Genomic DNA, 12,500 nt, shown 5'->3' with positions numbered 1-12,500 from the left:
CACACACACACGCAAACACACACACACACACACACACACACACACACACACATACAGTCTCTCTGTGCTTATAAGTTAACATTCCACTTTTTCTTCCTCCTCTCTTTCTCTCTCTCTCTCTCTCTCTCTTTAAAATCACTGATCACCTCATCATTATTCATTATTCATTCATTTAAATATTTCTCATCCTGTGATGTGAGTGGTGTAACATCACGTATTTCCTAATCAGCCCTGCTCAGGTGTGTGTGTGTGTGTGTGTGTGTGCTGAGTTTTAGTCTCAGTCTGATTTCCATCTTAATTACGGTTGAATCAGACTGTGGGCTTCTGACACACACACACGCACACACGCTGAGTCACTCTGTGCTCATATTTACTTGTCAAAAGTTAAAAACCTTCTAATAAAGTGGCCAGTGAAGTAGAAGTAGGGGTGTTTCTGATAAAGTGGCCAGGGAGTGGACGACAGAGAATATCAGTGAGTGACAGAAGCGAGAGATGAAGGGATTTGGAGAAAGACAGAGAGAGGAGATGAGGGATATAAATGGAAAAGGAAAATAGCAAACACACACACACACACACACACACGCACACTGAGGCTTTGTGAACTGCTGCCTTTGTTCCTGAGCTGTAAGTGAGTTATGGTAATTTATCGAATAATTAATAATGACGGACTGATGCCTTCTCCATGGAAACCACTCCTCTCTTCATCCAGCCAAGGAACAGGTGTGCACAGATGTTTCTTTTTTCTTCTTCCTTCCCTTATTCTCTCTCACAATTTGAATTTTAAACTCCAGAGTGTGAGTTAGAGAGAGAGAGTGAAAGAGAGAGAGAGACAGAGAGAGAGATGAATAAAAGATGGAGCTTTTGTTTTGAGCAGCAGATGGTTCTTGTCAGTGTCTCTCACACAGTCTTAATGAGCACAGTCTTAAACAATGCAGTCTTAAACAATGCAGTCTTACAGAACGGTCTTAAAGAACACAATCTTAATGAGCACAGTCTTAAACAATGCAGTCTTACAGAACGATCTTAAAGAACACATTCTTAATGAGCACAGTCTTAAACAATACAGTCTTACAGAATGGTCTTAAAGAACACAGTCTTAATGAGCACAGTCTTAAACAATACAATTTTACAGAATGGTCTTAAAGAACAAAGTCTTAATGAGCACAGTCTTAAACAATACAGTTTTACAGAATAGTCTTAAAGAACACAGTCTTAAAGAACACAGTCTTAAAGAACACAGTCTTAAAGAACACAGTCTTAATGAGAATAGTCTTAAACAATACAGTCTTACAGAATGGTCTTAAAGGACACATTCTTAATGAGCATAGTCTTAATGAGCAAAGTCTTAAACAATACAGTCTTACAGAACGGTCTTAAAGAACACAGTCTTAATGAGCACAGTCTTAAACAATACAGTTTTACAGAATGGTCTTAAAGAACACGGTCTTAAAGAACACAGTCTTAATGAGCACAGTCTTAATCAATACAGTCTTACAGAATGGTCTTAAAGAACACATTCTTAATGAGCACAGTCTTAATGAGTACAGTCTTAAACAATACAGTCTTACAGAGCGGTCTTAAAGAACACATTCTTAATGAGCATAGTCTTAATGAGCACAGTCTTAAACAATACAGTCTTACAGAACGGTCTTAAGGGACACATTCTTAATGAGCACAGTCTTAAACAATACAGTTTTACAGAACGGTCTTAAAGAACACAGTCTTAATGAGCACAGTCTTAAACAACACAGTCTTAGAGAACGGTCTTAAAGAACACATTCTTAATGAGCACAGTCTTAAACAATACAGTCTTAGAGAACGGTCTTAAAGAACACATTCTTAATGAGCACAGTCTTAAACAATACACTCTTACAGAACAGTCCTAAAGAACACATTCTTAATGAGCACAGTCTTAATGAGCACAGTCTTAAACAATACAGTCTTACAGAACGGTCTTAAAGAACACATTCTTAATGAGCATAGTCTTAAACAATACAGTCTTACAGAATGGTCTTAAAGAACACATTCTTAATGAGCACAGGCTTAAACAATTCAGTCTTACAGAATGGTCTTAAAGAACACATTCTTAATGAGCACAGTCTTAAACAAAACAGTGTTACAGAATGGTCTTAAAGAACACATTCTTAATGAGCACAGTCTTAATCAGCACAGTCTTAAACAATACAGTCTTACAGAACGGTCTTAAAGAACACAGTCTTACAGTTTTTCTCAATTGCTGTGGTGCATTTCTCACATCACTATTAACATTTCCACAACATTTCCACAAGTGATTTTCTCAAAACAATTAGAACAAACTTCAAAAACTAGTTGATAACCTGAAAAAGCATGTCACTTGCTCAAAACTAATAGTTCATTCCTCAAAGGCAAGTATTCATATCAATGAAAGTGTCTGTGTCATCAAAATAAAAACTCCTGACACTATTGTTTATGAACAAGATAGTCAAATGGCTTTGCCATGTTTTCATTACGACAGTTCAGTCTGTAAGTGTTTTCCAGTGCAAAAAACTCAGATTATGGTGACACTACCTGAAAATGCTGAAGACAGCACTATACACTATTAGCACACCCATTTTAAGTCTACAGTTACAGTAAGTTACAAATTACTGTATTTAGTGAGGTAAATGAGTACAAGACACAAATGTTTCACATTTTTATGGCATATAATATTTGAAATTCTAATTTGTTCACAGCACTGTGCAAAAGCAAAGTGCAAACATATTTATAACAAAAATAAGAAACATAGTGTTGTGCACAACTGTAAACAATATTGCAGTAAATATCGGAACTGAATAAGAACATACAAAGTACTGTAAATCATTCTCGCACATCCAGACGTTCCTGTCTGTCTGGCCACATGTTTGCATCGACATCACAGCGAATATCATCCCTGGCAATGCAGCAAGGAAAGTATCTCCTCGAGTGGTGAATCCACCCTCTGCAGGATGCTGCTGTGATGTCATCACATGCTGCATCCATGGCCACTAACAGGGCCATTTGGGTCTGTGAATGCTGGTCATATGCCTTCCACTTCCAGGCAGAGAAAAACTCCTTTATTGCATTAAGGAATGGGGAGTAGGGAGGGAAATATTCCACCAGCAGCCTTTCATGTGCTGCAAACCACTGTCTGACCAAATCTGAGTGGTGAAAACACACATTATCCCAACAAACTTGTTCAGATTGTCTCCATTTAGACCCCCCTCATTCTCAGGGATTATGTCCCTGTAAAGAGTGTCTAAAAAAGTCAACAAATGTTGTGTGTTGTATGGACCACGATGTGGGATATGGGTGAGGATGCTGTTTTCTGTAGCCCTAATTTCATCAGGAATCTGCCTATGTACTTGGCCTCTTCTTCCTCTTCCCCTGGTTTGTCCCCTTCCCCTTCCTCCACACATCCTCACCCCTCTTCCACGATGCTGACCTTCCATTTCTGTGTCACTGTATTGTCAAAATGGTGCACACTGTGTCCTTATTGGTTCATATATTCTTGCCAATTGAGGGTTCATGGGATTCAGCTTTGAGGGACTTTGGAGAAGTGGCTTATCATTGGTTACAAACACTCCTCATCAGTGAAAGCTGAGGTTCACCTGAGAGGAATTGTTCAGTTTGGGAGACATTTTCAGAAAAAAAGGACAAAGAAATGCATAAGATTTTCTTGACTGCTTTTGACAACTAGTTCAATATTTTTGTAGGTAATGATTCAAACAATGAAATGAGGACTATTAGTGTCATAGGGAAAGACTATTCAGCATTCATAAGTATAGTTCATTTTGACTGACATGACATAAGCAAATGATAATGTTATAAAACAGCAGAGAATTGTTTGGAAGCAGTTGATGCATGTCCAAAAGCATTTGCAATTTGTTGGACGGAATGAGAAACTGCTACTATGATGTGCACAAATGAGTCTATCTTGTGCAGGTTGAACTAACAGTTATGAGAATTTTAATTCTGATCAGATAAATGCACCAAAGCAACTGAGAAAAACTGTAATGAGCACAGTTTTAAACAATACAGTCTTACAGAACGGTCATAAAGAACACAGTCTTAATGAGCACAGTCTTAAACAATACAGTCTTACAGAACGGTCTTGAAAAACACAGTCTTAATAAGCACAGTCTTAATGAGCATAGTCTGAAAAAATACAGTCTTACAGGATGGTCTTAAAGAACACAGTCTTAATGAGCATAGTCTTAATGAGCATAGTTTTAAACAATACAGTCTTACAGAACGGTCTTAAGGAACACAGTCTTAATGAGCATAGTCTTAAACAATACAGTCTTACAGAACGGTCTTAAAGAACACAGTCTTAATAAGCACAGTCTTAATGAGCATAGTCTTAAAAAATACAGTCTTACAGGACGGTCTTATAGAACACAGTCTTAATGAGCACAGTCTTAAAAAATACAGTCTTAAACAATACAGTCTTAAAGGACGGTCTTAAAGAACACAGTCTTAATGAGCACAGTCTTAAACAATACAGTCTTACAGAATGGTCTTTAAAAAACTGTCTTAATGAGCACAGTTTTAATGAGCACAGTCTTAAACAATACAGTCTTACAGAATGGTCTTAAAGAACAAAGTCTTAATGAGCACAGTTTTAAACAATACAGTCTTAAAGAATGGTCTTAAAGAACACAGTCTTAATGAGCACAGTCTTAAACAATACAGTCTTACAGAATGGTCTTAAAGAACACAGTCTTAATGAGCACAGTCTTAAACAATACAGTCTTACAGAACGGTCTTAAAGAACACAGTCTTAATGAGCACAGTCTTAAAGGACGGTCTTAAAGAACACAGTCTTAATGAGCATAGTCTTAATGAGAACAGTTTTAAAAAATACAGTTTTACAGAATGGTCTTAAATAACGCAGTCTTAATGAGCACAGTCTTAAACAATACAGTCTTAGAGAATGGTCTTAAAGAACACATTCTTAATGAGCACAGTTTTAATGAGCACAGTCTTAAACAATACAGTCTTACAGAACCGTCTTAAAGAACACAATCTTAATGAGCACAGTCTTAAACAATACAGTCTTACAGAACAGTCTTAAAGAACAAAGTCTTAATGAGCACAGTCTTAAATGATACAGTCTTACAGAATGGTCTTAAAGAACACAGTCTTAATGAGCACAGTCTTAAACAATACAGTCTTACAGAATGGTCTTAAAGAACACAGTCTTAATGAGCACAGTCTTACAGAACGGTCTTAAAGAACAAAGTCTTAATTAGCAGAGTCTTAAAGAACACAGTCTTAATTAGCACAGTCTTAAACAATACAGTCTTACAGAACAGTCTTAAAGAACACTGTCTTAATGAGCACAGTCTTAATGAGCACAGTCTTAAACAATACAGTCTTACAGGATGGCCTTAAAGAACACGATCTTAATGAGCATAGTCTTAATGAGCACAGTCTTAAACAATACAGTCTTACAGAACGTTCTTAAAGAACACAGTCTTAATGAGCACAGTCTTAAACAATACAGTCTTACAGAAAGGTCTTAAAGAACACAGTCTTAATGAGCACAGTCTTACAGAACGGTCTTAAAGAACACAGTCTTAATGGATCTCCCTCAGCCTTATGGCGTTATTGGCTATGACATATAGCCTCCTCTTGTTGAGGTGTGATATTGGGACCTCTGCCGCCCCTATGAGCTAGTCTTATGGTCCTATAGAGTATAAGAATGCAAAAACGCAAAACATAGGATTGAATAACATTTCAGAATTGATGTCAATGTGCAGCAGAGTGCGCTTTTCTGAATTACACACCTCTTCTCTCTACGAAACATTTGAACAATTGAAGACACAGTTGTTCTTCCAATATTTGGCTGCACCCAGCGACCATTCTCAGCCATCGTAAAACCATGATTCAAAACATGGCCCACAATTGTTGCCCTTATTTCATCTGGGACAAACCTATGGGCATGGACTCTCCTTCTTCTCGAATGTTCACCTGTTCACGGCCTTGGCTTTCCTTTGTGAGACATTGTGACACTGCAGTGTTTGGTGTTTATATGATGTTTGTCAATCGAAGGTTCCTGAGATGCACCTCTGACCTATTGTTGAGAGCTGTTTGATCATTGTTTGATCTAAACCTTCACAAATTCAAAGCCAAGATTCACCTGAGAACAATTTAATCAATTCAGGAAAAATTTCCCAAATTTACCAAGAAGGTTTCATAGAAATGTACAAACTATGCCTGGGAGATTATAGCATGTTCAGCACTTTTGCATGTAATGACCCAGGCAATGACCTAAAGCCTAAATGTACTGGAGGGTAAGACAATTCAACAGACAATCAGCAGAAAACATTTTGATAAACAGAACATAAACAATTGATAACGCAAAAAACAGCCGACAATTGAATATGACCATTTGCTTGAATGTACAAAATCATTTTCAAAATGTGAAACACAATGAGAAATGTTATTATGAGGTGCACAAGTGACAAGGAGATGTGGAGATTGAATGAACAGTTTTGAGAATTTTAGTTCTGATCTGAGAAATGAACCAAATCGACTAATGAACACAGTCTTAATGAACACAGTCTTAATGAACACAATCTTAATGAACACAGTATTAATGAACACAGTATTAATGAGCAGTCTTAATGAACAGTCTTAATGAACAAAGTTTTAAACACATTCTTAATGAACACAGTCTTAATGAACAGTCTTAATGAACACAGTCTTAATGAACAGTCTTAATGGACAGTCTTAATGAACTGTCTTAAGGAACACAGTCTAAATGAACACAGTCTTAATGAACACAATCTTAATTAACACAATATTAATGAGCAGTCTTAATGAACAGTCTTAATGGACACAGTCTTAATGGACAGTCTTAATGAACTGTCTTAAGGAACACAGTCTTAATAGACAGTCTTAATGAACACAGTTTTAAGGAACTGTCTTAAGGAACATTCTTAATGAACACAGTTTTAAACACATTCTTAATGAACACAGTTTTAATTAACTGTCTTAAGGAACACAGTCTTAATGAAAACAGTTTTAATTAACTGTCTTAAGGAACACAGTCTTAATGAATACAGTCTTAATGAACTGTCTTAAAGACCACAGTCTTAATGAACACAGGCTTAATGAACTGTCTTAAGGAACACAGTCTTAATGAACAGTTTTAATGAACCCAGTCTTAATGAACTGTCATAAGGAACATTCTTAATGAACACAGTCTAAATGAACTGTCTTAATGAATACAGTCTTAATGAACACAGTCTTAATGAACTGTCTTAAGGAACACAGTCTTAATGAACACTGACTTAATGAACTGTCATATGGAACATTTCAAATGAACACAGTCTTAATGAACAGTCTTAATGAACACAGTCTTAATGAACTGTCTTAAGGAACACAGTCTTAATGAACACGGACTTAATGAACTGTCTTAAGGAACATTCTTAATGAACACAGTCTAAATGAACTGTCTTTAGGACGCAGCCTTAATGAACTGTCATAAGAGAGAGTCTTAATGAATAGTCTTAATGAACACACTGTCTTAATGAACACAGTCTTAATGAGCAGTCTTAATGATCACAGACTTAATGAAAACAGTCTTAATGAATACAGTGTAAATGAGCAGTCTTTATGAATAGTCTTAATGAACACAGTATTAATGAACACAGTCTTAATAAACACATTCTTAATTAACAGTCTTAATGAACACAGTGTTAATGAGCAGTCTTAATGAACACAGTCTTAATGAACACAGTCTTAATGAACAGTCTTAATGAACACAGTCTTAATGAACAGTCTTAATGAACACAGTCTTAATAAACACATTCTTAATGAACACAGTGTTAATGAGCAGTCTTAATGAACAGTCTTAATGAACACAGTGTTAATGAGCAGTCTTAATGAACACAGTCTTAATGAACACAGTGTAAATGAGCAGTCTTAATAAACACAGTATTAATGAACACAGTCTTAATGAACACAGTGTTAATGAGCAGTCTTAATGAACAGTCTTAATGAACACAGTGTTAATGAGCAGTCTTAATGAACACAGTCTTAATGAACACAGTGTAAATGAGCAGTCTTAATGAACACAGTATTAATGAACACAGTCTTAATGAACACAGTGTTAATGAGCAGTCTTAATGAACAGTCTTAATGAACACAGTGTTAATGAGCAGTCTTAATGAACACAGTCTTAATGAACAGTCTTATTGAACAAAATGTTAATAAACACATTCTTAATGAACACTGTTTGATCTGTTTGAACACTGTCTTAAGGAACACAGTCTTAATGAACACTGACTTAATGAACTGTCATATGGAACATTTCAAATGAACACAGTCTTAATGAACAGTCTTAATGAACACAGTCTTAATGAACTGTCTTAAGGAACACAGTCTTAATGAACACGGACTTAATGAACTGTCTTAAGGAACATTCTTAATGAACACAGTCTAAATGAACTGTCTTTAGGACGCAGCCTTAATGAACTGTCATAAGAGAGAGTCTTAATGAATAGTCTTAATGAACACACTGTCTTAATGAACACAGTCTTAATGAGCAGTCTTAATGATCACAGACTTAATGAAAACAGTCTTAATGAATACAGTGTAAATGAGCAGTCTTTATGAACAGTCTTAATGAACACAGTATTAATGAACACAGTCTTAATAAACACATTCTTAATTAACAGTCTTAATGAACACAGTGTTAATGGGCAGTCTTAATGAACACAGTCTTAATGAACAGTCTTAATGAACACAGTCTTAATGAACACAGTCTTAATGAACAGTCTTAATGAACACAGTGTTAATGAGCAGTCTTAATGAACACAGTCTTAATGAACACAGTGTAAATGAGCAGTCTTAATGAACACAGTGTAAATGAGCAGTCTTAATGAACACAGTCTTAATGAACACAGTGTTAATGAGCAGTCTTAATGAACAGTCATAATGAACACAGTGTTAATGAGCAGTCTTAATGAACACAGTCTTAATGAACACAGTGTAAATGAGCAGTCTTAATGAACACAGTATTAATGAACACAGTCTTAATGAACACAGTGTTAATGAGCAGTCTTAATGAACAGTCTTAATGAACACAGTGTTAATGAGCAGTCTTAATGAACACAGTCTTAATGAACAGTCTTATTGAACAAAATGTTAATAAACACATTCTTAATGAACACTGTTTGATCTGTTTGAACACTGTTTGAACTGTTTGTTCTCAGCAGGGGTGTGTGTGTGTGTGTGTGTGTGATTATATGACCTCTGGAGCATGGATCTGTCCAGTTGAGTCGTCTTAGTGGTGATGGTTGATGTCACATGTTTCAGAAGAAGCATGCACTTGTCCTCAACATCACACTGCTGACGGCATTTTGACAGGGAATGTTCAAAACTCTCTCTCTCTCTCTCACACACACACACACAAACACACACACACACAAACACACAAATACACACTCACACACACAAACACCCAAATACGCACTCACACACACAAACACCCAAATACACACTCACATAAAAAAACAAACACACAAACACAAAAATACACTCACACACACAAACATACAAACACACACTCACACACACACAAATACACACTCACACACAAACACAAACATACACTCACACACAAACACAAACATAAACTCACACATACATACAAACATACAAACACACACAAAAACACACTCACAAACACAAACACACACACACAAAGACACACTCACACATGCAATTCTATGCTGACAGGAACTGTGGGTAATGCCATAAAACTATGTGGAACTTTAAAGAAGGAAAGAAAGACAGACAGAGAGAGAGAGAGAGAGAGAGAGAGAGAGAGAGAGAGAGAGAGAGAGAGAGAGAGAGGTAGAGTTAAAGTTTTGGGTGATGTAACATTGATGCAAGACTGCAGCCAGAGGGACTTTATCTTGCTCTCTCTCTCTCTCTCTCTCTCTCTCTCTCTCTCTCTCTCTCTCTCTCTCTCTCTCTCTCTCTCACACACACACACACACACACACACACAATTATTCAATTCAATTCATTCATTCATTATCTGTAAGTGCTTATCCATTTCAGGGTCACGGTGGGTCCAGAGCCTACCTGGAATCATTGGGCGCAAGGCGGGAATACACCCTGGAGGGGGCGCCAGTCCTTCACAGGCACTGTGACCAACTGATGTTGGTTTGTGGTTAAACGCAGACAAGTAAATTCAGACAGGTAAACACAGACAGATAAACACAGGCAGGTAAACGCAGACAGGTAAATGGAGACAGGTAAACACAGACAGGAAAACAGAGACAGGTAAACACAAACAGGTAAATAAAGACAGGTAAACTCAGACAAGTAAATGGAGACAGGTAAACACAGGCAGGTAAACGCAAACAGGTAAACCCAGACAGGTAAATGGAGACAGGTAAACATAAACAGGTAAACAGTGTGGTGTTGCTGTCAGGCTCGTGAAGGAAGTGATGTAATACAGTCATGTGTGTTTATATTTTAATCTTGCTGTCATCTCAGGGTCTCTCCCTCATCTCTCTCTCTCTCCCTCATGTCTCTCTCTTTCTTTCTCTTTGTGCAGGTAATTATGGCGAGAGTGGGATGGCAGCTTTTAAAGAGATGGCGGCGAAGGAGGGGATCTGTATTGCTCACTCTGATAAGATCTGGAGCAACGCGGGGGAGCAGAACTTCGACCGTCTTCTGCTGAAGCTGCGCGCCCACCTGCCCAAAGCGCGAGTGGTGGCCTGTTTCTGCGAGGGCATGACTGTCCGGGGAATCCTGATGGCCATGAGGAGACAGAGCCTGGTCGGAGAGTTCCTACTGGTCGGCAGGTCAGAGAGAGAGACGGAGGGGTCCTGTCAGTGTGTGTGTGTGTGTGTGTGTGTGTGTGTGTGTTTGAGAGACACCTGTTCATTTACTTTGAAGACATGAACATTTGTCCCAACAGTGTAAAACATCTCTTTTAGATTATTCGTCATCACCATTACATTTCAGGAGGTGCTCTCTCTCTCTCTCTCTCTCTCTCTCTCTCTCTCTCTCTCTCTGAGAACTATGCCAGTCTTCCACGTTTCCATGGAGACAAAGATGAAGATGATCTCAGAGAAACGATAAAGTGTGAGATCGTCTTCCTTCACCTCCTCCTCTTCTTTCTCTCTCTATTTCTCTATTTATCACGTCTGTGTTTGCAGGTGTTAAACATTTCACACCAAAGAGGAGAGAGAGGGAGAGAGAGAGAGGAGTGTTTATTGTATAAATGCTTTGTTGATCTGGTTTTAATTGTTATGTTAATGAGATGCTGGTTTGTGACGAGATCTGTTCGTTATTAAATGAGTTCAGTTTAATGTGGGGAAAATTTTCATTCATAATGAAATAAAATTAAAATAAAATCAGCACATAAGCAAAGTCATAACTGAGAGAGGGAGAGAGAGTATGTGTGTGTGTGTGTAACGTAAGGGAGGCTTATCCTAAGATAAACAGCCAAAACCACTTAAACGTTAACACATTTCACATACTGTTACTGCAGGCAACAACAACAGCACGACACACACACACACACACACACACAGTGTAGCTGTGGTGAAGTTGCTGAGTTGTTTCTTTCTCTACCAAGTTCAATATCTCTGCAGAGCTTTTACTTCGCTTTCTGCCATTTAGATATTCTCTCTCTCTCTCTCTCTCTCTCTCTCTCTCTGTGTGTGTGTGTGTGTGTGTGAGAGAGAGAGAGAGAGAGAAAGAGAGAGAGAGAGAGAGAGAGAGAGAGAAGAGTGGCTCATACCCACTGGATTCCAAAATCAATTCACTACCAAGGGGCATCACTAGAGATTTAACCCTATAGCTCCCCTATAACAGGCCACGAGACATGACCTTCACCAGCAGGCAGGGGGCACCACTAGGGATTCAACAATATCCCCCCATCCCCACCAACCACCCCCACCCCACAACCACCCCAGACAGGCCCTGTGACACTCCTTTACCAGCAGGCAGGAGAGAGATGGAATGCTAAACCAATACCCTTCCTCTGTTACCGTGGCAACTGGAGTGTACCCCCTCCTCCTCCCATCAGCACCACAGGCAGAGAGAGAGAGAGAGAGAGAGAGAGAGAGAGAGACAGAGAGAGAGAGAGAGAGAGAGAGAGAGAGAGAGAGAGAGAGAGAGAGAGAGAGACAGACAGAGAAGTGTGGCATTGCGAAGTGCTGAAAGAGGGGGCGTCCTGAAAATGTATATCTGTGTTTGTTAAAGATGGCTCTGATTGTAAGTTTGTGTGTGTGTGTGTGTGTGTTCTCAGAATATGTTTTATCATTTAAGATGTATCCTAGTTAATGTCAACATCTACGATTGTGGGGAAACGCTGTTCTCAGGTTTATGTGCGTTTTTTAATGTGGAATGGTGTGTTCGAGGGGGGAATAAACACTGTTGTTTGTAGGTGGCTGAAGTGTAATTTTTATTCACTGTTTGAATTCCCACAGAAACTCATGTGTAACTTGAGCTGTTTAGTTTTGTAGCAC

The 12,500-nt window shown here is 38.2% G+C and overlaps 1 protein-coding gene across 2 annotated transcripts in view; it reads left to right on the top strand.

The window, feature by feature from the left end:
• The window catches only part of grm5b (glutamate receptor, metabotropic 5b), a 35,718-nt gene that overhangs the window by 8,700 nt on the left and 14,518 nt on the right, over positions 1–12,500 (top strand). For both annotated transcript variants that reach the window (XM_066679141.1, XM_066679149.1), the window contains one exon: positions 10,577–10,826. In XM_066679141.1, the coding sequence (XP_066535238.1) occupies positions 10,577–10,826 (250 nt within the window). The remainder of the gene's footprint in view (positions 1–10,576; positions 10,827–12,500) is intronic.

This window comes from Hoplias malabaricus, chromosome 1 (genome assembly GCF_029633855.1).
Source record: "Hoplias malabaricus isolate fHopMal1 chromosome 1, fHopMal1.hap1, whole genome shotgun sequence".
In the NCBI taxonomy this organism is placed as follows: Eukaryota; Metazoa; Chordata; class Actinopteri; order Characiformes; family Erythrinidae; genus Hoplias; species Hoplias malabaricus.
This window is presented reverse-complemented; position numbering and strand designations above follow the sequence as displayed.